The sequence below is a fragment of the Scyliorhinus torazame genome, chromosome 3 (genome assembly GCF_047496885.1).
Source record: "Scyliorhinus torazame isolate Kashiwa2021f chromosome 3, sScyTor2.1, whole genome shotgun sequence".
Taxonomy (NCBI): Eukaryota; Metazoa; Chordata; class Chondrichthyes; order Carcharhiniformes; family Scyliorhinidae; genus Scyliorhinus; species Scyliorhinus torazame.
In genome coordinates, this window is record NC_092709.1 from 189,937,605 (window position 1) to 189,963,708 (window position 26,104).

Genomic DNA, 26,104 nt, shown 5'->3' on the forward strand with positions numbered 1-26,104 from the left:
CACTGGAACAATCCACCTTGTGTAAAAGCCTTTCTTCCTTGGATATTTTGAGCAGTTAAATGTTTTTAAATTGTTCAAATGTTATTATTTGAATATATGAATTATCGGCAAACATTTAAATAAATAGTGCCATATTACATATGGATTTTTATGTTTTATTTTCCTGCCCGAGAACATTTTATACCTGGACCATATATGGAGAAGTTAGGCATGCACATTGAAATCAGTGACTGGAAAATGAGGACCAGGAAGTACACCAAGTGTGTGAAACCTTGGGCGAGATTCTCCACTCCCTCGCCGTTGGGAGAATCGCCTGGGCCGCCAAAATTTCCCGCGATTCTCCCAAGCGGCGGGAACAGCCCGGTTGAGTTCCGTGGGCCGCAGGCCGGAGAATCGTCGGAGACACCCAAAATGGCGATTCTCCGGCACCCCCGCTATTCTCAGGCCCGGACGGGCTGAGCGGCCAGGCCAAAACGGCGGGTTCCCCCTGGCGCCGTCCACACCTGGTCGCTGCCGTTGGGAACCGCGCGGGAACGCTGGGGGGGGGGGGGGGGCGGTGGCCTGCCGGGGGGCATCCTGGGGGGGATCCTGCACCGGGGGTACCTCAAATGTGGGATGGCCCGCGATCGGTGCTCACCGATCGTCGGAACGTCCTCTCTGAAGGAGGACCTCCTTCCTTCCGCGGCCCAGCAAGATCCGTCCGCCATTTTCTTGCGGGGCGGACTCGGAGAGGACGGCAACCACGCATGTGTGGGCTGGCGCCGGCCAACCCGCGCATGCGCGGATGACGCCAGTCATGTGGCGCCGGCCGCGTCATGTATGCGGCGCCGCCTTTACGTGGCGATAAGGCCTGGCGCGTGTAGATGACGCGGCCCCGATCCGTGCCAATCATCGGGCCCTGAATCGGTCGGGATAGGGGCCGTTTCGCGCCGTCGAGGTCACGACGGCGTGGGCACTTCGGCACGGGAGTGGAGAATCCCGCCCCATATGTTTCACTCGATATTTACATTGTGTATCTATCACGTGTCCTATGTTTTTCATGTATGGAATGATCTGTCTGGACTGTACGTAGAACAATACTTTTCACTGTACCTCGGTGCACATGACAATAAACCCAAATCCAATCCAATCAATGTTTTGAACCACACATTCGGGATTCTGATCTTATTTATCCTGTGCCAGTTTTCTCATGGCTCAGGTAACCCAGACATTCTGCTTTTTACATTACTCTTTAGCTGTTCATACTCCCTCAGCAAAATCTCTTTCTTATTGCTCAATCATTGGTATACATGTTAACCATGACAATTGGATTCTTCCCCTCTCCAGCCCCAAGGCGATGATCTTTAAGCTTCATAGTCTTTGGAACTCACACTCTCAGCTGCATTGACAATTGTCTATTGCCCTAACTATACTGACCCTTACTACAACTGTATTGCTTTTGCTCCCCTCATTTGAATTGCCTCCTGTGCCACGGTGCCATGGTAAATTTGCTCATTCTCCCTGTGATCCCTGCTCTTGTCTATGCTGCAAATACCTTGAACCTGTTTGACAATTGCAAGGGATTGCACTGCTACCTCTGGATCCCCATGCCTGTCTCTCTTACAGTCGCATCCTTCTGTCCCTGACCACAGATCAAATCGTAAATACCTAGCCTAAGGGGTATGACAGTCCACCATCTACAAGGCATGAGTCAGAAAGACGATCAAATGCTCTCCATTGCTGGGGTGAGTGCAGCTCCAAAAGCACTTAAAAGGCTCAACAAAATCTAGGAGCCAACAATCCACTTGATTGACACCCCGCACCACCTTAAACATTTACTACTTCCTGGTTGTCATGTGTATAATCTGCAACATACACTGCTGAAGCTCGCCACGGCTTCTTCAGTCGCACTCTCCAGATCTGCAACCTCTACAGTTTATAAAAGCAAGGGCAGAAGGCACATGGGAACACCACCATCTACAAGTTCCTCTCCTAGTCTCTCACCTGCTTTGGAAATATACTGCTGAACCGTCATCTTCGCTAAATCAAAACCCTGGAACTCAAAATCTAACAGTATTGTCAAAGTGCCTTCATATTGATTGGAGCGATTCAATAAGGCAGCTCGCTCCCACTCGAGGGAAGCTAGGAATGGGCAATAAATGCTGGCCTTCCCAGTGAAGCTGGCAATTCCGTAAATTAATTAAAAAGGCTAATATTTTGCAAATTAAATTAAGTGCAAGGGTATGAGCAGCATTATAAAGGATTTAGTTTGGCAGGAATTGTAGTGGAATCCCCTTATGAGTGCAAATGGTATATATATCAATATACTTGATTTGTGCATTGAGGAAAACCTCAAAAGCTGGATTTTTTCCAGAGAGGCTGGAATTGGGAGTTGAGAGATTTTCCGATGTTGACATCCCAGCTCCTCCCCGGCTGTGCTTGTCAAAGCTGTCTTCATGGTGGGGACGCAGGGACAGGCTGGAGTCTGGCCTGCTGCCTCAAGTAGCAGGTCTGAGGTGGAGGCCGGGGTTGGTAGTGGCGACCTTGATATGTTGAGATACCTACCCTGTTCTGAAGTTGAGTGTGAGGCCCCTTAACAATCACTCCCTTACATCCTCACCCTCCATATCCACCCATATCCCCATTCTCCGCTTCATTTCACTTAACCCCCTTACCCCATACACCCTCGCCCCCCTTTTCCCCTCATTCTTGTATCCTCCCAAACCCCCAACCCACTCTCCAAGTATCTGCCTCGGCAGAACTCACAAACCCTACAATAATATTGAAAAGTCTTTGAGAAGCTCACAAATCTGTTGAAATAAACATTAGTTGAATATCCACTTCACAACATTGTCCTCATTGCAGCCCATACACATATGTGAAAATCAACAAACATTACTCGTATACATTATTTGAATATTTACTTTACAACATTCTCCTCACGGTAATATCACTGGACCACTAATCCAGGGGCCAACCTAATGCTCTGGAGGTAAGGTTTAAAACCCCACTTGGCAGCTAGTGGAATTTAAATTCAATGAATAAATCTGGAATATAAAGCCAGTCTCTGTGATGGTGACGATAACAACTATTAGCAGTTGCTGTAAATCCCCATCTTGTTCACTAATACCCTTAGGGGAAGAAGGAAATCTGCCATCCTTACCTGGTTTGGTTACATGTGACTCCAGACCCAGCAATGTGCTCTTAATAGCCCTTTGTTCAAAGGAAAGGTCAACAAATTCTGGCAATGGCAGTGATACCTACAACCTATGAAAGAATTTTTAAAAGACATTTGGTAGAGCTGTTTCTTGCTCTACATTTTGCAACATCAATGAGCAGCCAGTTCATGTCATTCCAAAATGTTTTGGCTTTCGTTTGTCTAGAAAATCAGCAATTATCAGCAAATAGTTTTCTGTCATTAAAAGAACAATGTTGTGGAATTCATAGCCACCTCTGAATGGTATGGTATAAGTCAGGATGAAAAGAGTAAAACCACTAATGCATCAGAATAGAGCAATTCAGCAAGAAAAAGCCTACATTAACATAAAACACGAGTTTCCTTCGGCTTCTCCCAGTTGGCCAAGTAACTTCGGTGGAAACATAAATGAGGATTTGTTCATCTTCTGTTAACCTTACGGTGGCCAATTAGGAGAACTACTTAAGCAGTCCATTTCCAAATGCAGCAAGACCTGGACAACATCCAGGCCTGGGCTGACAAGTGGCAAGTAACATTTGCGCCACAGAAGTGCCAGGCAATCACCAGTCCAACAGGGAAGTATCCAACCATTGCCCCCTGACAAGCAATTGTATTACTCCCCAAAGCCTGCCTCCCATCTACAAGACACAAGCCAGGAGTGTGATGGAGTACCCTCCACTTGCCCAAATGAGTGTAGTTCCAACAACACTCAAGAAGCTCAATGCCATCCAGGACAAAGCAGCCCACTTGATTGGCACCCCATCCACAAACTTTTACTCCCTCTCCCACCAATGCAGTGTCAATAGTGTGTACCATCTACAAGATGCACTGCAGAAACTCACCAAGTTTCCTTAGGCAGCACCTTCCAAACCCATGATTGCTACTGATGTGTTGGGTGTTCTGGATCACATACAGGTCACCAACACTTGAAGTAGTGCAACACTATTTTATTAAAAGGTTAACTATTTAAACATACTTGAACTGCGGGTAAATACGATACTAGCTTTAACTAAAGACCTTTGCCTTGTCCTAACCAGTTGATGCACTCAGCACATGGTGAATGTCTGTGTTGCAGGCTGTGAGCTCTGTGCTCCTAGCTAGCTGCTACTCGAATGAGCGGGAACTCTGATGCCCCCTGTCTTTATAGTGCATGTGCTCTCACTGGTGATTGGCTGCGGTGTTGTGTATGTTGATTTGTCCCACTGTGTGACCATCAGTGTGTGTCTGCACCATGATATATTGGTGTATATTATGACAGCTACCATAAAGAAGGGGAAGGGCAACAAACAAATGGGAACACAACCACCTGGAGGTTCCCCTCTATGCCACTCACCATCCTGACTTTAAAATTGCTGTTTCTTCACTTTCATTGAGTCAAAATCCTGGAGCTCCCTTCCTAAACATGGACTGCAGCTCACCACCTTCTCAAGGGCAATCAGTGATGGGCAACAACTGGTGTCCTAGCCAGTAATGCTCACATCACTTCCGGGTGCGGCTATGCAGAGCTAGGTCGCATATTCGGTAGCTCGTGCTTGGAACGGACATTTGGGCTCTTTTACAGGGCCCCCGCGGCATTTGTTTGACATTTCCCGGTGTGGGAACAAGACTGCAGCATCCCCCTGACAGTGTCTCCCAGGAATGTTGTGTCTTTTGGCTACCAGACCCGGCAGAAACAGTAAAAGAGTTGGCTTGTGCTGCAGGAATAGACAATGGCCTCTTCCAGCATGCAGGCGGGGGAAGGGCAAGCTTAAAGCTGCAATCTGACTTGACTCTATCAAAGGTGAATTCTAGCAGCAGAGGGACCAACTGTGAAAAGATTTACCAAGGCCATTGAAGAAGCAGGGACGAGGCTTTTTTTTTGACGCAGCCGTGGGGAAGGGAAGAGAGAGGTCCCCCTCCAACTTCTATGAAACGGACCAGAAGTGTAACGGCCAAAGGAGCGGCACTGGAGCAACGGGAGAAGCGAGGGAAAGAAAACAAAATGGCGGTGGCCAGGGACAAAGGGGAGCTGCAGGAGTTCATCAAGCGCTGCTTCGAGGAGCAGCGCGAGGAGATGCGCAAGGAGATGTTGGCGCCTATGCTTTCGGCAATTGAAGGACTCGGGATCACCCAGAAGGCCCACGAAGCTAAGATCCAGGAGGTACAGAAAAAATTCAGTCAGAACGAGGACGATCTCGTGGGCCTGGCGGTTAGAGTGGAGCAGAACGAGGCGCTACACAAGAGGTGGGCGGGAAGACTCGAAGACCTGGAGAACAGGTCGAGGAGAAAGAATCTGCGAATCCTGGGTCTCCCTGAGGGAGTGGAGGGGGCATACGCGAGCACGATGCTCGAGGCGATGATGGGCACGAAGGCCCCTTCGAGGCCGCTGGAGTTGGACGGGGCACATCGGGTGCTGGCGAAGAAGCCCCAGGCAAATGAGCCGCCAAGAGCGATGGTGGTGAGGTTCCACCGGTTCACGGACAGAGAGTGGGTCCTGAGTTGGGCCAAGAAGGAGCGGAGCAGTAAGTGGGACAATGCAGAGATCCGAATATACCCGGACTGGAGCACGGAGGTTGCAAAGCGGAGAGCGGGTTTCAACCGGGCCAAAGCGGCGTTGTACCAGAAATAAGTGAAATTCGGAATGCTGCAGCCAGCGCGACTGTGGGTCACATACAAGGGCCAACACTGTTACTTCGAAACGCCTGAAGAGGCGTGGACCTTTGTACAAGCCGAAAAGTTGGACTCTAATTGAGGGTTTGTGAGGGTGGGGGGGATGTTTTGGGGTTTGATGTGTGATGGTTGTTGTATATAGGGGGTCAATCACACGCAGGAAATGTTACATGGGCTGGGGGAGAGAGACAAGGCCGCGACAGGAGCTGCGCCAGAGGGGGCGGAGCGGACTTTGGAAAGCGCGGGGTGTTTTCCCGCGCGCAGGAAGAAAGGCGGGAAGGGGAACGAAGGAATGCATATGGATTGGGAGACTCCCACGCGGGGTGGTCAATGGGACGGCGGGGGATGCCGGGGTCAGCAGGCGTCAGCTGACTTACGGGAGTGACATGGGGGGAGCAAAAAAGCTAGACAGGGGTCTAGCGGGGGGGAGGGGGGGGAAAGGGGGGGGAAAAGGGTTGCTGCTGCACTGGCCGAAAGGGAATGGGACACAGAAGAGGTGGTCGGGACGGGGGTTCCCCCCTCTAGGGGACTGGAGGGTGAGGGAGGCGTGGACACGGGACTGGCCCAGAAAAGGAGATGGCTAGTCGGCGGGGCGTTGGGGGGGGGGGGGGGGGGGGGGCGGGGGGGTGAGAGCCCCTCCAATCCGGCTGATAACGTGGAATGTGAGGGGCCTGAATGGGCCGGTGAAGAGGGTTCGAGTGCTCGCGCACTTAAAGGGACTGAAGGCGGACGTGGCCATGCTCCAAGAGACTCACCTGAAGGTGGCGGACCAGGTCAGGTTAAGAAAGGGATGGGTAGGACAGGTATTCCACTCGGGACTGGACGCGAAGAATAGAGGGGTGGCAATATTGGTGGGCAAGCGGGTGTCATTTGAGGCCAAGACTATTGTAGCGGACAATGGAGGGCGATATGTAATGGTGAGCGGTAGGCTGCAAGGGACGTGGGTGGTGTTGGTAAACGTATACGCCCCGAACTGGGATGATGCAGGATTCATGAAGCGCATGTTGGGGCGCATTCCGGACCTGGAGATAGGAGGCCTGATAATGGGAGGGGACTTCAATACAGTGTTGGATCCAGCACTGGACCGCTCCAAATCAAGGACTGGAAAGAGGCCGGCGGCGGCCAAGGTACTTAGGGGGTTTATGGATCAGATGCGGGGAGTGAACCCATGGCGGTTTGCAAAGCCGCAGGCCAGGGAATTTTCTTTCTTCTCCCATGTACACAAAGCCTACTCCCGGATAGATTTCTTTGTTCTGGGTAGGGCGCTCATCTCGAGGGTGGAGGGGACGGAGTATTCGGCTATAGCCGTTTCGGACCATGCCCCGCACTGGGTGGAACTGGAGCTGGGAGAGGAGAGGGACCAACGCCCGTTGTGGCGGCTGGATGTGGGACTGCTGGCGGACGAGGTGGTGTGTGGGAAGGTGAGGGGGTGTATCGAAAGGTACTTGGAGGCCAACGACAATGGGGAGGTGCGGGAGGGGGTGGTATGGGAGGCGTTGAAGGCGGTGATCAGGGGAGAGCTAATTTCCATTAGGGCTCATAGGGAGAAGACAGAGGGTATGGAAAGGGAGAGGTTAGTGAGGGAGATTTTGAGAGTGGACAGGAGATACGCAGAGGCCCCGGAGGAAAGATTACTTGGGGAAAGACGACGGCTCCAGACGGAGTTTGACCTGTTGACCACAGGGAAGGGGGAGGCACAGTGGAGGAAAGCGCAGGGGGCGACCTACGAGTATGGGGAAAAGGCTAGTCGGATGCTGGCACACCAGCTCCGTAAGAGGATGGCAGCGAGGGAAATAGGGGGAGTCAAAGATGGAAGGGGGACCACGGTTCGGAGTGCGACGAAAATAAACGAGGTATTCAAGGCCTTTTATGAAGAGCTGTACAGATCCCAGCCCCCAGCGGGGGAAGAGGGGATGAGACGATTCCTAGATCAGCTGAGATTCCCGAGGGTGGAAGAGCAAGAGGTGGCTGGTTTGGGGGCACCAATTGGGTTGGAGGAGCTGAGCAAGGGTTTGGGGAGCATGCAGGCGGGGAAGGCCCCGGGACCGGACGGATTCCCGGTGGAGTTCAACAGGAAGTACGCAGACCTGTTGGCCCCGCTACTGGTGAGGACCTTTAATGAGGCAAGAGAGGAGGGGACCCTGCCCCCGACAATGTCGGAAGCGACAATTTCTCTGATCCTAAAGCGGGACAAGGACCCACTGCAATGTGGATCGTACAGGCCGATCTCGCTCCTCAATGTGGATGCAAAGTTGCTGGCAAAAGTGCTGGCCACGAGGATCGAGGACTGTGTCCCGGAGGTAATCCACGAGGACCAGACGGGATTTGTAAAGGGCAGGCAACTAAACACCAATGTGCGGCGGCTCTTAAACGTGATAATGATGCCATCGGAGGAGGGAGAGGCGGAGATAGTGGCAGCTATGGACGCGGAGAAGGCCTTTGACCGAGTCGAGTAGGAGTACCTCTGGGAGGTGCTGCGTAGGTTTGGGTTCGGGGTAGGGTTTATCAATTGGGTTAAGCTCCTTTACAGAGCCCCGATGGCGAGTGTAGTGACGAACCGGCGGAGGTCGGAGTACTTTCGACTGTACCAAGGGACGAGGCAGGGGTGCCCCCTGTCCCCCCTGTTGTTCGCATTGGCGATCGAACCATTGGCCATGTCATTGAGGGAGTCTAATAAATGGAGGGGGGTGGTCCGAGGGGGAGAAGAGCATCGGGTGTCGCTATATGCGGATGACCTGTTGCTGTACGTGGCGGATCCAATGGAGGGGATGGTGGAGGTCATGCAGACTCTAAGGGAGTTTGGGGAGTTTTCGGGCTATAAGCTCAAGGTAGGGAAGAGTGAGCTCTTTGTATTACAGGCGGGGGACCAAGAAAGAGGGATAGGGGACCTACCGCTGAGGAGGGCGGAGGGGTGCTTTCGGTATCTGGGGATCCAGATAGCCAGGAGTTGGGGGACCCTACATAAACAGAATCTGACGAGGTTGGTGGAGCAAATGGAGGAGGATTTCAAAAGATGGGACATGTTACCGCTCTCGCTGGCGGGTAGAGTGCAGTCGGTCAAAATGGTGGTCCTTCCGAGGTTTCTGTTTGTGTTTCAGTGCCTTCCCATCGTGATCACTAAGGCCTTTTTTAAGAGAGTAGGCAGGAGTATTACGGGGTTTGTGTGGGCGAATAAGACCCCGAGATTAAGGAGAGGGTTCCTGGAACGCAGTAGGGACCGAGGAGGGTTGGCGCTGCCAAACCTGGGGAGCTACTACTGGGCAGCAAGTGTGGCGATGATCTGCAAGTGGGTTATGGAGGGAGAGGGGGCGGCATGGAAGAGGATGGAGATGACGTCCTGTAAAGGAACGAGCCTGGGGGCGTTGGTGACGGCACCGCTGCCGCTCTCGCCGACAAAGTATACCACGAGCCCGGTGGTGGCGGCAACGCTAAGGATCTGGGGCCAGTGGAGACGGCACCGGGGTGCAATGGGAGCATTGGTGTGGTCCCCGATCAGGGATAACCACCGGTTTGTCCCGGGGAAGATGGACGGGGAAGATGTTCCAGAGCTGGCATCGGGCGGGGATTGGAAGAATGGGGGACCTGTTCATCGACGGAACTTTGCGAGCCTAGGGGCACTGGAGGAGAAGTTCGAGTTACCCCCGGGAAATGCCTTTAGATATATGCAGGTGAGGGCTTTTGTGAGGCAACAGGTGAGGGAATTCCCGTTGCTCCCGGCACAAGAAGTTCAAGATAGGGTGATCTCGGGTGTATGGGTCGGGGAGGGCAAGGTGTCGGAAATACAGCAGGAGTTGAAAGAAGAGGGGGAAGCGCTGGTAGAAGAGTTGAAGGGTAAATGGGAGGGGGAGCTGGGGGAGGAGATCGAGGAAGGTCTGCGGGCTGATGCCCTAGGTAGGGTTAATTCCTCCTCTTCGTGTGCCAGGCTCAGCCTGATACAATTTAAGGTGGTCCACAGAGCGCACTTGACAGGGGCGAGGTTGAGTAGGTTCTTTGGGGTAGAGGACAGATGTGGAAGGTGCTTAGGGAGCCGGGCGAATCATGTCCATATGTTTTGGTCATGCCCGGCACTGGAGGGGTTCTGGAGAGGAGTGGCGGGAGCAATATCTCAGGTGGTGAAAGTCCGGGTCAAGCCAAGCTGGGGGCTAGCAATATTTGGAGTAGTGGACGAACCGGGAGTGCAGGAGGCGAAAGAGGCCGGCATTCTGGCCTTTGTGTCCCTAGTAGCCCGGCGAAGGATCTTGCTAATGTGGAAGGAGGCGAAGCCCCCCCAGCCTGGAGGCCTGGATAAATGATATGGCTGGGTTCATAAAGCTGGAGAGGATTAAGTTTGCCTCGAGAGGGTCTGCGCAGGGGTTCTACAGGTGGTGGCAACCTTTCCTAGACTATCTCGCGGAGCGTTAGAGGAAGGTCGGTCAGCAGCAGCAGCAACCTTGGGGGTGGAGGGGACGTCCTGGGAGGGGGGGGAGTGGGCCGGGAAAGGGGGGACTGACTGGGAGGGTGGATGAGCAAGAGATAACATGAAGGGTTGGAGAAACTGGCACGTACAGGTGAGGGCCAGTGTACAAAGCTGTGTAAATATATCATTTTGCCATGTGTATATCTTGCTCTGCGCGATTTCTCGTTTTTTTTTGTTCCGACGGGGTGGGGGGGTTATTGTTTGTAAGGGAGAAAAATTGTGTTCAAAAACTTTAATAAATATATATTTTTTTAAAGTAATGCGCACATCCCATGAATTAATTAAAAAATATATATATATATTGAAGAGAGAGAAAATAGGGAAACATTTTAGGTGTTTGATTTTATATTGTGGAATAAGTATTACAATAATTAACTTATACCTGGTATCTAAGCAGCATTTTGAACACCATAAGAAATAATTGGCCCAGTACAGTGACTTACTGTCCCAGGGAGATTTAGATTTTGGACCTGTCATCAGTTGAAATATCAAACACCTGTTATGCAAACAAATTTCCATTGTGCATTTTGAAAATCTCAAATTTATGCATATTGATGTTTCTTATGTTTCATTGTAAATGCTCTATGTGTTTTTTATATTTGATCCTGTAGATACAGTCCTACAGATGCCCTGTCTGATGATACAGGGTAAGTGGTATCTTGTGTTTAAAAATTGTGGAGCTGCATGTGCTTGATCAGTATTTGCAACTGCTTACTAAACCACCAAGAATAATGAGTTTCTCGAGGCTTGCGTGTTTAACCACTTTAACTATATTTAACATACAGCAGGGGATTACTGACAAAACATTTGATAAAAAAATAGGTGAACTTCACTTATAAATATTACACCAGATTTAGGGAGAACTGAGAATGGAATGATCTGTCAAAATTTCAGTTCTCGTTAATGATTGCCAATTACTATTAGACGACTGCAAAATTTAAGAGCATATGAATTAGGAACAGAAGTAGGCCACTCGGCCCGACGAGCCTGCTCCACCATTTATGGCTGACCTGATCGTGCCCTCAAATCTACTTTCCTGTCTATCTCCTATAACCTTTGACTCTCTTGTCAATCAAAAATCTAATGAATTCAACATTAAAAATATTTTTTAAAGTCATCCAGCCGCCACTGCTCTCGAGGGAAGAGAATTCCACAAACCAACGATCCTCTGAGAGAAAAAAATTCACTTCATCCGTATCTTAAATGGGAGATGGAAACTGTGTCCCTTAGTACGTCTCTCCCACAATGGAAACTCCTTTCAGTATCCACCCTATCAAGTTCCCTCAGGATCTTTTGGGTTTCAATAAGATCAGGTCCAACCTGTCTAACCTTTCCCAATAAGATAACCCCTTTATTTCAGGAATCTGTATATTGAGCTTTTTCTGAACTGCTTTGAATGCAATTATATCCTTTCTTAAGTAAGGAAACTAAAATGTATACAGTACTCAGGATGTGGGGCGCGATTCTCGTCAAAAATGATTACGGGCGCGATTCACCCAAAAGGCAACAAAGTCCCCAAGCGAGAGCGTTTAGCCGCATGTTTCTCGGCGCTTGCAATGCCGAGAAACACATGGCTATTCAACACAACTCGCATTGTGGAAGGGGCCTCAGCAGGGAACTCGCAGCCGAGGCCGCACCGAGACCCATTTTGTACAGTGGGAAGCTCCGCTTGCCGGAACTCCCCAGTGTAGCGAGAGATCAGGAAGACATTTTTAAATGGCGCCCTAATCGCCGAGGCCCCCGAAACAATCCCCGACCTCATCCCCCAAATCAAATGCACTATGGGAGGACCCCCGGACCCCCAACACCCACGCCTGGCATCCCAGCCCGATCGCACGTGCTCAAAAAATGCCAGTTTGGCAGTGCCAACCTGACATGCTGGCAGTGCCCATTCCAGCAGGCCATGCCATCTGGGCACCTTGACGGTGCCAGGTGGCACAGCCAGGGCACGTGACAGGCACTGCCAGGCTGCCTAGGTAGCACTGCCAGGCTGCCCAGGTGGCACTGCCAGGGTGTCCAGGTGGCACCAGTAATGTCAGGGCACCATCCTTTCCAAAGGGCATGCAGCTGGGGGCCTCCAATCCCCTGGGAAACCCCCTAGAATGTTGTTCCGTCTGGTCCCAGTTTGTGGGGACCAGTTCTGAACGGCGCTCACCTAAGATCTCTGAGATGAAGGGGATGAATCCCAAAGTCTCAGGTACCTCGCGAATTTGCGCATTTGGATTTGGATTTGGGTTTGGGTTTATTGTCATGTGTACCAAGGTACAGTGAAAAGTATTGTTCTGTGTACAGTCCAAATAGATCGTTCCATACATGAAAAAATGTAGGCCCCCTCCCTTTTCAGGACCACCGTTTCACCCCCCCCCCCCCCCACACTCTTAGACCTGAATTTTCTGGCCATTCCTGAAACCCCCCGGCCATGGATTTCCCGGTGGAAAGCACGGAAAATCCCCCGCCCTTACTATCTGTTTTTGTATTTCTAGCTACCTTTCTCTGTTACTCCTATATTCATTCCCATGTATATTTTCTGTATATATATATATAGTTACAGACCTTTGCAAGCCACACACTTAAGCAACTGGAATATTTAGGTTTAACATCACCTACCTCCATAATGCAAGCACATGCCATTCTGAAAAGTAGAAAAGGTTTGTGGTAGGAGACTTGGATAGTTGTTGGGGGAAGAGTTGGCAGGAGGAAAGGATCAGGCACGGTACCAGTACCTGGAACACATTATTGTATTTTCTTGGCTGGGTTTGGGCATTTTACACCCAGTAACTCATGTTTTCCATTTCCGACTTGCATCGTCACAAATATGAATTCTCAATAATTCTGTAAAAGCCTTCAAAAGGGAATCGTATATGTATTTGAAAAAGATCAATTCTCATTGAATGGCAAAGCAGGCTCGATGGGCCAAATGGCCTTCTCCTGCTCCAGTTTCTTATTTCCAGGGCTATAGGAAAAGAGCCAGGCAGCAGGATTAATGAGACAGCTCTTCCATCATTTCATAGAATTTACAGTGCAGAAGGAGGCCATTCGGCCCATCGAGTCTGTACCGGCTCTTGGAAAGAGCACCCTACCCAAGGGCCACACCTCCACCCTATCCCTATAACCCAGTAACCCCACTTAACACTAAGGGCAATTTTGGACGCTAAGGGCAATTTAGCATGGCCAATCCACTTAACCTGCACGTCTTTTGGACTGTGGGCGGAAACCGGAGCACCCGGAGGAAACCCACGCACACACAGGGAGGATGTGCAGACTCCACACAGCCAGTGACCCAAGCCAGAATCGAACCTGGGACCCTGGAGCTGTGAAGCAATTGTGCTATCCACAATGCTACCGTGCTGCATCCTGAAGAGCTGAATGGCCTCCTGTGATGCATGCTTCTGTGAAATAAAAATTGGTATTCTAGCATTAAGGGAGTCGTAAAAACACATTTCTTGACTGCCTAATTCTTTCTCTGCTGGTGCATGTGATTTTGGTTGACGCTGTTTTGCATGCAGAGTAAACTGTGATGTTTATTCGTGATCGACTGTTCTAGTGAAATTGAAATCAGAGCTATGAGCTCTTGCCAATACTTTGATACAATCATCACATTACAGTTTCACTGAAATGTTCAAAGTACAATATAAATCAGTGGAGGTGGTGGTGTAGGGGAATCATTTCAAAGCACAAATGCATTGGAAATGTGTTACATGAAAAAGTGACGATTTGGAATACTAACTGTTCAGCTTCAAATGGGTGTGATGCAAAGTGCCATTGCTTGGAGTATGTTATTCTTATCCCAGTTTAAGTGAATTTGACACAACATCCAAAAGCCAAGATAAATAACATAACACAATGAGTTTGAGCAACATTGTTGAGAAGAGTGTCTTATATTTCTCTCTTATATTTCTTGACTGTCCATTTAGCTTTCCAGTTCCTCATAAGTTTCCCACTTCCAAATTGGCATTGTATCCTCCCCTTGTACAGTACTTTAAAATGTTTCTCTATATGAGGGAAACCAGGAAGGTTGTCATTGAGTTATTCAAATTTCTAAATGAATAATTTTATGTATGTTATAGCAAATAGCTGGTGACAAAAAAGTAACAAACAATAAAGATTGGTCTGTGATTTATTTTTAGAAAATTAGGTAAATAGAATTATAAGAATCATAACTATAATATAATTCTTTAAATGCAGGTTTACAATTTCACTAAACATAACAAAGGAAATTGCTTGAGAGTAAGAAGCATGATAAACTAAAACAAATAGTGTGCAAAATAAAACCAAATCTGTTCTGGAAGATTATTGAAAGAGTGAGATTTTATAGTTTAATCAAATCTGGGGCAACATTCTCCGACCCCCCGCCGGGCCCCACCGCTCGATTCTCCGGCCCGGATGGGCCGAAGTCCCGCTGATAAATTGCCTGTCCCGCCGGCGTAAATTAAATCATCTACCTTACCGGCGGGACAAGGCGGCGTGGGCGGGCTCCAGGGTCCTGGGGGGGGCGCGGGGCGATCTGACCCCGGGGGGTGCCCCCACGGTGGCCTGGCCCGCGATCGGGGCCCACCGATCCGCGGGCGGCCCTGTGCCGTGGGGGCACTCTTTCCCTTCCGCCTCCGCCACGGCCTCCACCATGGCGGAGGTGGAAGAGACTCTCCCCACTGCGCATGCGCGGGAAACTGTTAGCGGCCGCTGGTGCTCCCGCGCATGCGCTGCCCGGAGATGTCATTTCCGCGCCAGCTGGCAGGGCAACAAAGGCCGTTTCCGCCAGCTGGCGGGGCGGAAATTCCTCCGCCGTCGGCCTAGCCCCTCAATGTTGGGGCTCGGCCCCCAAAGATGCGGAGCATTCTGCACCTTTGGGGCGGCGCGATGCCCGTCTGATTGGCGCCGTTTTGGGCGCCAATCGGCGGACATCGCGCCGTTTCCGGAGAATTTCGCCCCAGATTCCAATAATCTATGAAAAATTACACTGCAAGGACGCGTACTTGTTGAATATCACAAAACATATGCCTGACCATCTGTTCAGCTTGCTTTTGTTGATACAGTTGCCAGCTGGCCATTATTATGACTACCTGGCCGAATTCCAAGGCTGCCTAATGCACTCAGCCGTGTGGTAGGTTGTTTACATAACTTGAAGCTTTGTTTGGGAGTCAGTTTTATTAACTTTCAATCAGCTTATCTTTCTTCAAAGCAGTTTTTAAATGCTCGTGTGTTTATTTGAACACGATTAATAGTTGTTAAGAGGATCAAAGGTTCCTTCCATGAGACTCTCACTGCCTTGTTTGATTGACGCTTTACAATAATTTATGTTCAAAGTGATTTTTGAATGTCTGATTGTTTTTATTTCAGGGGAATTTCAGACTTGCCAGTGTTATTTGGCTCATTGGCTGTGTACCCAGTGTATACTGGGTGAGTGAGCATGGAGGGGGCAAGGGGGTTGGTGGAAGTTGAAGGGGAATTGAGTGCTAGAAGATCTAACTACTATTACAGAACTGGGTCCATGTCCAGTAATTTGAGGTGGAACTTCTAACCTGCTGGCCATGCCATCTTCTTGTCTTCATTGTTGCCTTGCTCTGCCTTGAGAGGTGGTAGCTCCAACTCCAACCCACACCTGATTACTGGAGACACAAAATGGGCTGCATTTTAGAGGTAAGGACTGCGATGTCCAGAAATGACCCTACTTGTGGTTCCTGAACTGAAGATGAAAATCCAGTCCCAGTACTAAGGACCATCAATATAAAATAGCCACTAATAAATCCAATAGGGAATTCAGGGAAAAATCTCTACCCAGGGAGAATTTGGAATTCCCGATCGCATGGAGTAGCTGAAGCAAATAGCATAGATGCATTTAAGAGAAATCTAGTTAAGTACATGAGGGAGAAAGGAATAGAAAGATATATGGGTAAGTTCAGTTGAAGGTGAGAGAAGACTTTTGTGGAACATAAACATTAGCATAAATCTGTTGGGCTGCATGGTTTATTTCTGTACCATAAAATTTTATGGAAGAAAGGTCATTGATCCAGAACCTGAAATTAGAAAGATCTTTCCAATCTGTAATGGGATGCGACTTGATTTCAAACTGTGTTTACTTATTGTATATTTTGTGGATTTAAAGAGACACCACACAATCTACGCAGTTGACTAATGAGCATCTATGTAAAACAGTATAGGATTTAATTGACTGTGAGTGGTGCTTCAGATGGTCTGCTTTTAGCATAATATTTTCTTAATTTAGAAGGAAAGGTACGATCCGGTTCCTGGACTTGCAGGACTTGAACAGCACTAGGTAGCAATTGCCAACTTGTAAAAGATGCACTTAGATCAGTAGCTAGAAACATGCCAGCTTATGTTGTTTCTCTGAGGTTTCCACCAATCATCTGCCAGGGGAACAGTGGGAGTTGAGAGAAACTAGATTTAAATTCCACAGTGTGTTTTATTTTCATCCATCTCAGTACATATTCAATGAAGTGGACTGACTTAAATTAGAGCTCAATACTCCTCAGGCAGATAATTTTAAAATTGTACCTGGGGAAGAATACTAAAAATTTCTGAATGGAATTGGATCATATAGGAGATAGCATGGTGCGGTGTACCGTGCCACAATCAGAAAATTGACACTGAGGAAAGAATTAATCTTTTTTATAAATTGGTGATGGTGAGTATTTGAGAACTGTATTGACCTAAATTATGACCAAAACATGCAGAATGCACTGCTTCCTGACAGTGACTGCATTCTCTGTTGCAGTCAGAAGATAAGAATTCAATGGGAGATGGAAACAAATCATTTGGACTGAACAAAAGCTGCAGAATGGCAGGATGAGGTGACACGTACACAGGGTGGGAGCAAATCTTAAATCAGTGACAGCTTTGGAGGAGGCCTAATCTACAAAACCTTTATAGTCTATTCAGAGCAATCGGGTTTACGCTTTATAATTCTAATCCAGGTGACAATACTAGATTACTTCCTGTAAATTAGAATGCACAGATGTTGTGGAATTATGTTTGAAGTTTTACACAATCAAAGTTACAACAGTTAAATTCAGGGGAGGGGAAATAGCCCCTTAATTGGGGAGGTCAGAAAGGAGGATTCGATGTGGTTCTGAGAATAAGTTTGTTTAATCAATGGAGTAAACATCAATCTTTAATTTATAGGTCAATTTCCAAACATAAGTATGCCAGTTTAGGAGCTGATGGCTCTGATTCAGAATGGGCTTCTGAGTGAACAAGAATAAAAGGATCGTTCAGCTTCCAACATTGCTTACACTATCATATTTTTACCAAGGATATCAAAGTTCTAAACTGGGGAAGGCCGATTTAAATAAGATTTGAAGAAATGATTTGGCCAGAGTGGACTGGGAGCAGACACTTTTAGGTAAATCTGCGACAGAACAGTGGGGTGCATTCCTGGAGGAAATAGGGAGAGTACAGGGTCATCATAATACAAAAAAGTGTGGGACCAACAAATCCAATGAATCTTGGATATCGAGAGATATACAGATTTGGATAAAACGAAAGAAGAAGGTTTAGAGGGGAGGTGAGGAAAAACTTCTTCACTCAGAGGAGGCGATTCTCCGAGCCCCACGCCAGGCCGGAGAATCGGCGCAACTGTGCCACGACGCCCTGATGCCGGCGCGTGATTCTCCGAGGTGCGGAGAATAGGCGCCATTTGCGCCGACGCATTTGACGCAGCGCCGGTCGCTGGAAATGGCGGGGCCGCCGATTCTCCGGCCCGGATGGGCCGAGTGGCTGCGCGGATATGACAGAGTTCCGCCGGCGCCGTTCACCCCTGGTCGCTGCCGGCGGGAAATTTGCGCGAAGGGTCGGGGGGCGGCCTGTGGGATGGGGAAAAGCGATCCTTCACCGGGGGAGGGCCTCCGATGTGGTCTGGCTCGCGATAGTGGCCCACTGATCGGCGGGCCGGCCACTCCCCCCCCCCCCCCCCGGGCCTACTTTGTTGCGCGGCCGGCCCCTGTACACCGACGCCATGTTGAGTTGGGGCCGGCGCGCTGAAGAAGTCCCCCGTGCATGGGCAGGTTGACGTGGCCCAACTGCGCATGCGCGGGTTGGTGCGGCGCCCATTTGGTGCCGGGAAGGGAGGCTGGAGCGGCGTGAACCGCTCCAGCACCGTGCTGGCCCCCTGTGGGGCCCAGAATCAGTCGTCCCTGTGTCCGTTTCGCGCCGTCGTGAAACGCGACGGCGTTCACGGCGGCGCGAACACTTGGGCTCCATTTTGGAGAATCGCCCCCAGTGGATGGTGGTAGTCTGGAACTCACTGCCTGCAAGTGTGGTGGAGGCAGAGACCTTCATAACACTTAGGGAGTATTTAGAGGTGCACTTGCGATGCCAAGGCTAAGGGCCAAGTGCTGGAAAATAGGATTAGAACAGTTAGGTAGTTGTTTTTGACTGGCGCAGATGAGATTAGCCGAAGGGCCTTTTCTGTGCTATAGACGTCTATGACTCTATGACATTAGTTTGCGATATTCTATTCTGTAATACTGTAGGGCTCTATGTCAGTGATAATTGCACATCTCTACAGTACATCAGCTCTCGCTCAGATATATTTCACAAGGTACTTATGCTTTTAAAAAAAACAACTATCAACCACTGAAGTTATCAGAGCTTTTCAGCCAAACAATAAATATGTGAACAATATTACATTTGTAATGCCACTGTTTTCATATAATCACATGCAGACTAATTGGCCATTCAGTCAAAATCCTTTAGTGTCACTAGTCTTATGTATTGCACATTTCTATGGGTGTTTACAAAGATAGATGCTTATGTAAAATCTTGCTGCATTAAAAAGTTATTGTTATCCCATATGTGGCAGCACATTTAGTGTGGGTTAGAAGTGGATGCTGATCTTCTGTTGACTCGATAGCAGCTAAACCTTGCATTGATGTGAAACAACACAAGCCTCCCAGGTGCTGCTGCTGTCATGGTGCTGTCTCTTTTTTATTTGGTTCACATTTTATTAAATTGCATGGCTTGTAACATTTTCTTTCATTTTAATAGATTCAATGCAAAACGTTACACATGATCATTCCCTATTGTGGATTTAAACCTCTGAGAATATAGTGAGGCCAACAAAACTTGCAGCATTTGCAGTTGGACATTTCATTCCCTTTCCAAATCATAAATCACACCGAATAATAAGGAAAAATACTTTGAACATGAACATTTTACCCATCTGTTTTTAACTGGAAACATCAGTGAAGTCAGGTCATGGATACATTTGTCGAGCGGCTTTGTGGTTGGTTCATTTGGTTCAAACGTAATTCCTTTCCAGTAACATCCTGTAAGGAGGAATACGTTTTGAGTGAGATCCCGTGGCAGAATTTTGCAATCCTAAATATTTTTCTCCCTGAAATCCACTTTCTCTTTAACAAATGGGATATTATTGAATGATAAAGATTGATGTAAGGATAAATTAAAACTCTCAGTTTTGCAAACTAGGAAAATGTTCTAACCTCAGGATTGTCTGCGCTGATTTGGCCAATACGCAAATAACACTTTACATAACCTTAAAAAAAAGGCGTGAAATGTCAGAGAAGTGTTTCCAGATTGTAGGAAGCTTTGACAGTTCTTTGTCATTGCTACTTGCTATTAGCCTGGCCATTTGAAATAAACTGCAGATCGAAGTACTTTGTTTTAGAACTGCAGTTTGGCAAATCTATAAATTAAGTTGAATCCATTTTTTGCCTGTCATGTTTCTTAAATCTTGTCAGATACTTGCTTAATCCCAAATGAATGACAAAGGGTTTGAGTTAAAAACTGTCAGAGATTATAAAACTTGGCTCTCCTCTCCGGTTGATTGTTGTAAAACTCTTGTGTGGTGTAGCCCATCCCATGGGTAAAATTGACATTATTCATGCAGAAACAGCTGAAAAGGTTTTCATTTGATGAATTCTAGCACCCTCATGTGGAGGAGGAATATACCCTAATTAAACGATCTTTCAGAGGAAAAGTAAAAGCATTCTCACTTATTTTCTATCCACCTGCATTACAGAAGTGTCAGTATGAATGATATGAGACCTGAAGAAGATGTTTCAAACCAGCCTCACAGTAAAACTCGCCATGAAGAGCTACACACCATTCACAGTCGACTCCGTGAAGAGCAGGACAAATGGCAAGATGTAAGAGTGGAAAGTAAAACTGCTTGACATTGCTGTTCACACATCATCCAACAAACTGCCACAATACGGATCTCCCCTTGTTTCATCTATCCACAAACCCTGATTCCTCACTAGACCCCATTCTCTAATCACCCCTCTCCTTACGCCCTGATCTACCAATGCCTCAAATTTTAAATCTGTTCCTGATATTTAAATCCATCCAAGGCCTTGACCCATCCTATCTCTGTAACCTCTTACAGTCTTATAATCCACATGATCGCTCCATTTTTTGACTCTGGCTTTTTGTGCATCCCCATTCACTTGGTTGCCTTGCCTTCAGCAACCAAGGCCCCATGATTTTAAATTGCCTCCTTTAAATTACTGCTGCTCCCCTAAGACCCCATTTAAAATTCACAGCTGCAAAATTGGTATCTCATTGATTTTCTTTGCGTTGGACCCTTCCAGGCTAGATCAAGCAACATCTGTAATATCTCCCAGTTTACCATCCACTGCTACATCAGAGAGAGGGTAATGCTCTTTATGTCGAGCATGAGACCCAAGAGAAACAGGTGGAACATAGCTTGGATTAGCCAGGATTGGGGGCCTTTCCATGGTACAGATGGCACCAACTGCACACACATGGCTTTACAGGCACCGCATCTAAATTCTGTGATCTACTGTAACTGCAAAGGTTACCATGGGCAAAATATTTAAGTCACCATCGCCGTCCATGGGATTGATGGCGAGGGGGCCCACAAAGGGCGTGACCTTCATTTTAATAAATTTGAATTCATTTCAATATACTCAGCGACTCCCCCCCCCCCCCCCCATCACTATGACCCACCTATTTCCATCTCCATGACATCACCCGCCTTTACCCCGTCTCAGCTCATCTGCTCTCATTTCTGCCTTTGTTACCTCTAGATGTGACTGTTCCTCACATGAACTTGAGGTCATCCAAAGCTGCTGCCTATGTCCTAACTTGCAGGATGGCCCATTTTCCTGTCACTGCTGTCCTTATTGACCTACTTAGCACCTGGTCAAGCAACTTCCTGATTTTAAAATTCTTATCCTTGCTTCCAAATCTGTTCATGGCCTCTAACTCTGTAATCTCCGCCTGCCAGACACCCTCTGAGTCATCTGTGCTCCTCTAGTTCTGGCCTTTAAGTACCTCATTTACAAATGCTACACCATTGGTGGCTGCACCTTTATTTATCCCAGCCCAGGCTCTACAATATCTTCAGGAGACCATTCCACCTCTCCCGCTCACCACGGGAACTCATATTCTATAAAGCCCATGGAGAGATCAATTAGCGATCCCCTGTGGTCCTCACGTGGGCACCACAGAACGGGATGACCTGTCTCTTTTCAGACACTCCCTAAAACCTAACCTTTGACCAAGGTTCTGGTCATCTGACCTAATACTTCCATACTTCCCGTACCAGCCTCCCCGAACAGGTGCCGGAATGTGGCGATTAGGGGCTTTTCACAGTAACTTCATTGAAGCTTACTTGTGACAATAAGTGATTATTATTATTTTGTTTTATGATCCTACTATGAACACACCTTAAGACTTTTCATAAATAGAGGTTTTTGCTGTTGTTGATGCTGCTGCTGGGGATTCTGCACCATTTTGCCCTGAATGTGTTTCAGTGAGTGTGGTACAATCTGTTTTGATGGTGTAGATGTCATGATTGAATGGCTGGTGGTATGTGCAAGCTGAGAGTTGTGTGTTGTACGACTTTTGGCAGCGCTAAATGTGCGAGGGTGAGGTGAGATTATGAATTCTAGGCGAATGTCATGATAGATGGAGCTTGTAGATGAGTGAATGTGTGATCGTTCCAGGAGATGCAGAGTGAAAGGCCAAACTGGTTTATTTTTGACTGAAAATAAAGTCGCTACAGCGATATACAAAACAAACTTCCCAGCCCAGGACTATCGGGAACTTCTGGTCCGGATCTGGGAGCTCCATTTAAAGATCCCGCTAAGGCAGTGTTCTTCAAACTTTTTTTCCGGGAACCCATTTTTACCAACCGGCCAACCTTCGGGACCCAACCCGGCCGATCTTCGTGACCCATGCCGGCCGACCTTCGCGACCCACGCCGGCCGACCTGCGCGACCCACCATTTTCTCTTACCTTGTTTGCTGCTGACAAATATGGAGGAAATGGTTTTGGGTCCCTTTGGCCCTCATACTCACTCCTCCAATGGAACCGGTTGGATGAAGGTGAAGCCTTCCGGTGATGGAAAGTATGGAGTCTCCATCTGTCCAAAGTTCTGCATTTTTTTCCTGTAAAATTTTATCAAATAAATCCCTCCCGAACTTGTAAAGAAAAAGAAAAATGAAATGAATAAAATAAGTGAAAAAAATAAGAATTAAATGAATAAAATAAATGAATAAACCCCCCCCCGAACTTGTAAACCAAAAAGCTGCGACCGTTAAAAAAAAAGCGGCTGCACTGCGCATGCGCACCGATGATCGGGCACGCATGCGCAGTGCGGCCGTATTTGTTTTACATGATAGCGGCCATTTTGAAGGCCGCTTGCAGCTGCCGTTATTAACAGCCGGCTGCTGCTGCTGTTGCGTGAGATTTGCGCGATCGGGAGGGCCGTGACGGATGGCTCCGCGACCCACCTGACACCCGCCTGCGACCCACCCGCGGATCGCGCACCCGAGTTTGACAATGCCTGTGCTAAGGAGCTACAGCTGGGCGGGCGTCCATCCGCCCCCCATGGGAACTCGTATTTTCAGGAGCCCTACTGGGTGGCACGGTAGCACAGTGGTTAGCACATTTGGTTCACAGCTCCAGGGTTTCACATTCGACTCCGGCTTGAGTCACTGTCTGTGGTGAGTCTGTACGTTCTCCCTCTGTCTGCGTGGGTTTCCTCCGGGTGTTCCGGTTTCCCCCACAAGTCCTGAAAGACGTGTTGTTAGGTAATTTGGACATTCTGAATTCTCCCTCTGAGTACCCAAACAGGCGCCAAAATGTGGTGACTGGGGACTTTTCACAATAACTTCATTGAAGTGTTAATGTAAGCCTACTTGTAACAATAAAGATTATTATTATAGATCAATCAGTGGATCTCCGTGGTCCTCGTGAGGACTATCACAGAAGGGGATAATTAATTGAACAGAGTGTAAGACTGGTGGTTCATTTGTCAGGCATTTGTCGATGATTTCACTGATCTTGATGACTCATGTGATATCAGTGAAATCTTGCGACACTGAATCCAGGTTTTTAACACCAGGCTGCAGGTATTGATGTGAAAGATATCTGTTCCCACTGCCTTTGTAATATCTGCCTTGAGGGCTTCCTGACATCCTCATGGTGGAGGATCCCCCCCCCCCTCTTTCTTACACCAAGACCTCCAGTGTTGCATCAGACAGCTTTCGAGCCTACTCTCTGGCCTGTTCAGAAAGGTAGAAGAACATTACAACATACAGAGAAATTATGGATAATTGTGGGAGAGCATTAAAACATACAGAGAAATTGTGGACAATACACCCATTTACCAGTCTTACCCAAACTTTCCCTCGCCTCGTCTCTTCACCATCATTTCTGAGGACAGTAACTTCTTTGTTTTAGGATTCATTTATTCCCCATGCTTCTGTGAAGCAATTTCTAGGTTTTTTTTTCAAAATAAAGATGTTACATAAGTAAATTTTTATCGTTTCTGTCACAAAGGATTGACATTTGAAATTCCATGTGGTACAATTTGAAGGAAAATTTTATTTTTATGCAGGACCTGGCTCGTTGGAAAAATCGAAGGAGGAGTGCTTCCCAGGATCTCATCAAACGGAAGGAAGAACGAGATATTGTGGAAAAGGTCATGAGTGGAGAGCACATTTCAGAAAGGCGGAAGAGCATTAAAACATACAGAGAAATTGTAGAGGAAAAGTATGAAGTTTGGATATAATGTTGTCCTAAACTGATATTGTTTTCCATTCATTGTGAAGCATGCTTTCAGATAATTGGTATGAAGGGTTGAATTTTAACCCTTCAAAAAGGGTAGGTTTAGACTAGGTGGGAGGTTAAAGTGTGAAAAGTCTAAATCCCGCCCGCAACTCTCCTCCAACTTGCCCACTTCTGGCTTAATGGGACCGGGATGGGGGCCGCGACCAACACATTTGCAGGAGGCAAGTGGAAAATTTAAATATTACAATATTTCCAGCATATCTGCCTCACCAAACCCCCACAATTGGGCACACCCTGCTACTTCTGATCTTGCTCCAACCACCCCCAATACTTCTGTCTTCTCCCACTCTGAGGCCTAGGCCCCTGAGGCCTCCCATTCCTCAGGCCGCTGATCTCCCCTTCCCCTCCTCTCCTACCCCAACCTCTCCAATCTCTTAGGTTTAACATCCCTGACAATATATCCCCTCCACCTCACATTGAGATCATACCTCCATTTCCCACAATCCCAACGCTCCTCACAGGGCTTGAGTCCCGCTCACCATCCTCACTTTTATTGATCTCCCTCCCCCAACCCCCTCACCCACCACTGCCATGATTGGATTCCTTGACTCCGGTACGTGAATCCTGGGGCATCAAATTCCCTGTTATCGGGCCCCTGACCCCAGGAATGGATCACCCTCCCAGCTGATCCTGCAACATAACCTTTTCAGTGCTCACTGGCCGACTGGAAGCCAAACCTTTCAAAAATCTCCACAGCGTGTGGGGAGAACCCTGCCCTCCGGTTTGCTTGCCCTTCACTGACTCCCTCCCCAGGCCTGGCAGGTCAAAGGGTTTAGGTTCCTCTCAATGAAACTGGTTTGTGTTGCAATGTCATAAAGCCAGGAAGGGCAGCATGGTAGCACAGTGGGTAGCACTGTTGCTTCACAGCTCCAGAGTGCCAGGTTCAATTCCCAGCTTGGGTCACTGTCTGTGTGGAGTCTGCACGTTCTCCCCGTGACTGCGTGGTTTTCCTCCGGGTGCTCCGGTTTCCTCCCAGAAGTCCCGAAAGACGTGCTGTTAAGTAATTTGGATATTCTGAATTCTCCCTCTGTGTACCCGAACAGGCGCCGGAATGTGGCGACTAGGGGCTTTTCTCAGTAACTTCATGCAGTGTTAATGTAAACCTACTTGTGACAATAAAGATTATTATTATTATTATTAAGTCAGTGGCAGAAAATGGTTAATATTTTAATAAATGGAAGTAGTGGTGAGCATTGTATTACAGTTCGATAAAAAATATAACATTATGCTATGGACAATGATGATCCAGTTGTAACATTTTAAACTATTTTCAACAGACGTTATTTCAACTATTCCCTTCCATGTTCTTTATTGGGTAAACTGTCCTACAGGCTTAAAAGTTTGGAGGATTAGCTCACTTTTTTGTTTTCAAAATCTAGGGCTGCTATTCTTCAAACCCAATTCTTCAAATAGTTAGCATTTTGATTCTCCTGCGTCTTTGGCCCTTTTACCACAATTTATGTCCTTTGGTTCCAGTGACAACTTCTTGAATTGATTTTACCTTGCAGGGGGTTTTAAACACCCTCTACCCTTCAGCAGCAGACCCGTCAGTTTAGTTAAAATCAAGGTGATTTACAGACTGCCTTGTTCTAATTCTGCCACCATATTTAGCAGTGCCATCTGCTGGGCAGTCAAGACAGCTATAAAAAAGCCAACCTCCTCAAATATCCCACTGAAGTATATCCGACGATTGTCTCACCATTTCAAAACTTGAAATAAATGTTTAAAAGTACTAAAAAAGCCTA

The 26,104-nt window shown here is 47.8% G+C and overlaps 1 protein-coding gene across 11 annotated transcripts in view; it reads left to right on the forward strand.

Moving 5' to 3' along the window:
* The window catches only part of LOC140408856 (LIM and calponin homology domains-containing protein 1-like), a 566,047-nt gene that overhangs the window by 405,906 nt on the left and 134,037 nt on the right, over window positions 1–26,104 (forward strand). For all 11 annotated transcript variants that reach the window (XM_072496648.1, XM_072496651.1, XM_072496649.1 and 8 more), the window contains exons 14-16: window positions 10,892–10,927; window positions 20,278–20,404; window positions 24,127–24,281. In XM_072496648.1, the coding sequence (XP_072352749.1) occupies window positions 10,892–10,927; window positions 20,278–20,404; window positions 24,127–24,281 (318 nt within the window). The remainder of the gene's footprint in view (window positions 1–10,891; window positions 10,928–20,277; window positions 20,405–24,126; window positions 24,282–26,104) is intronic.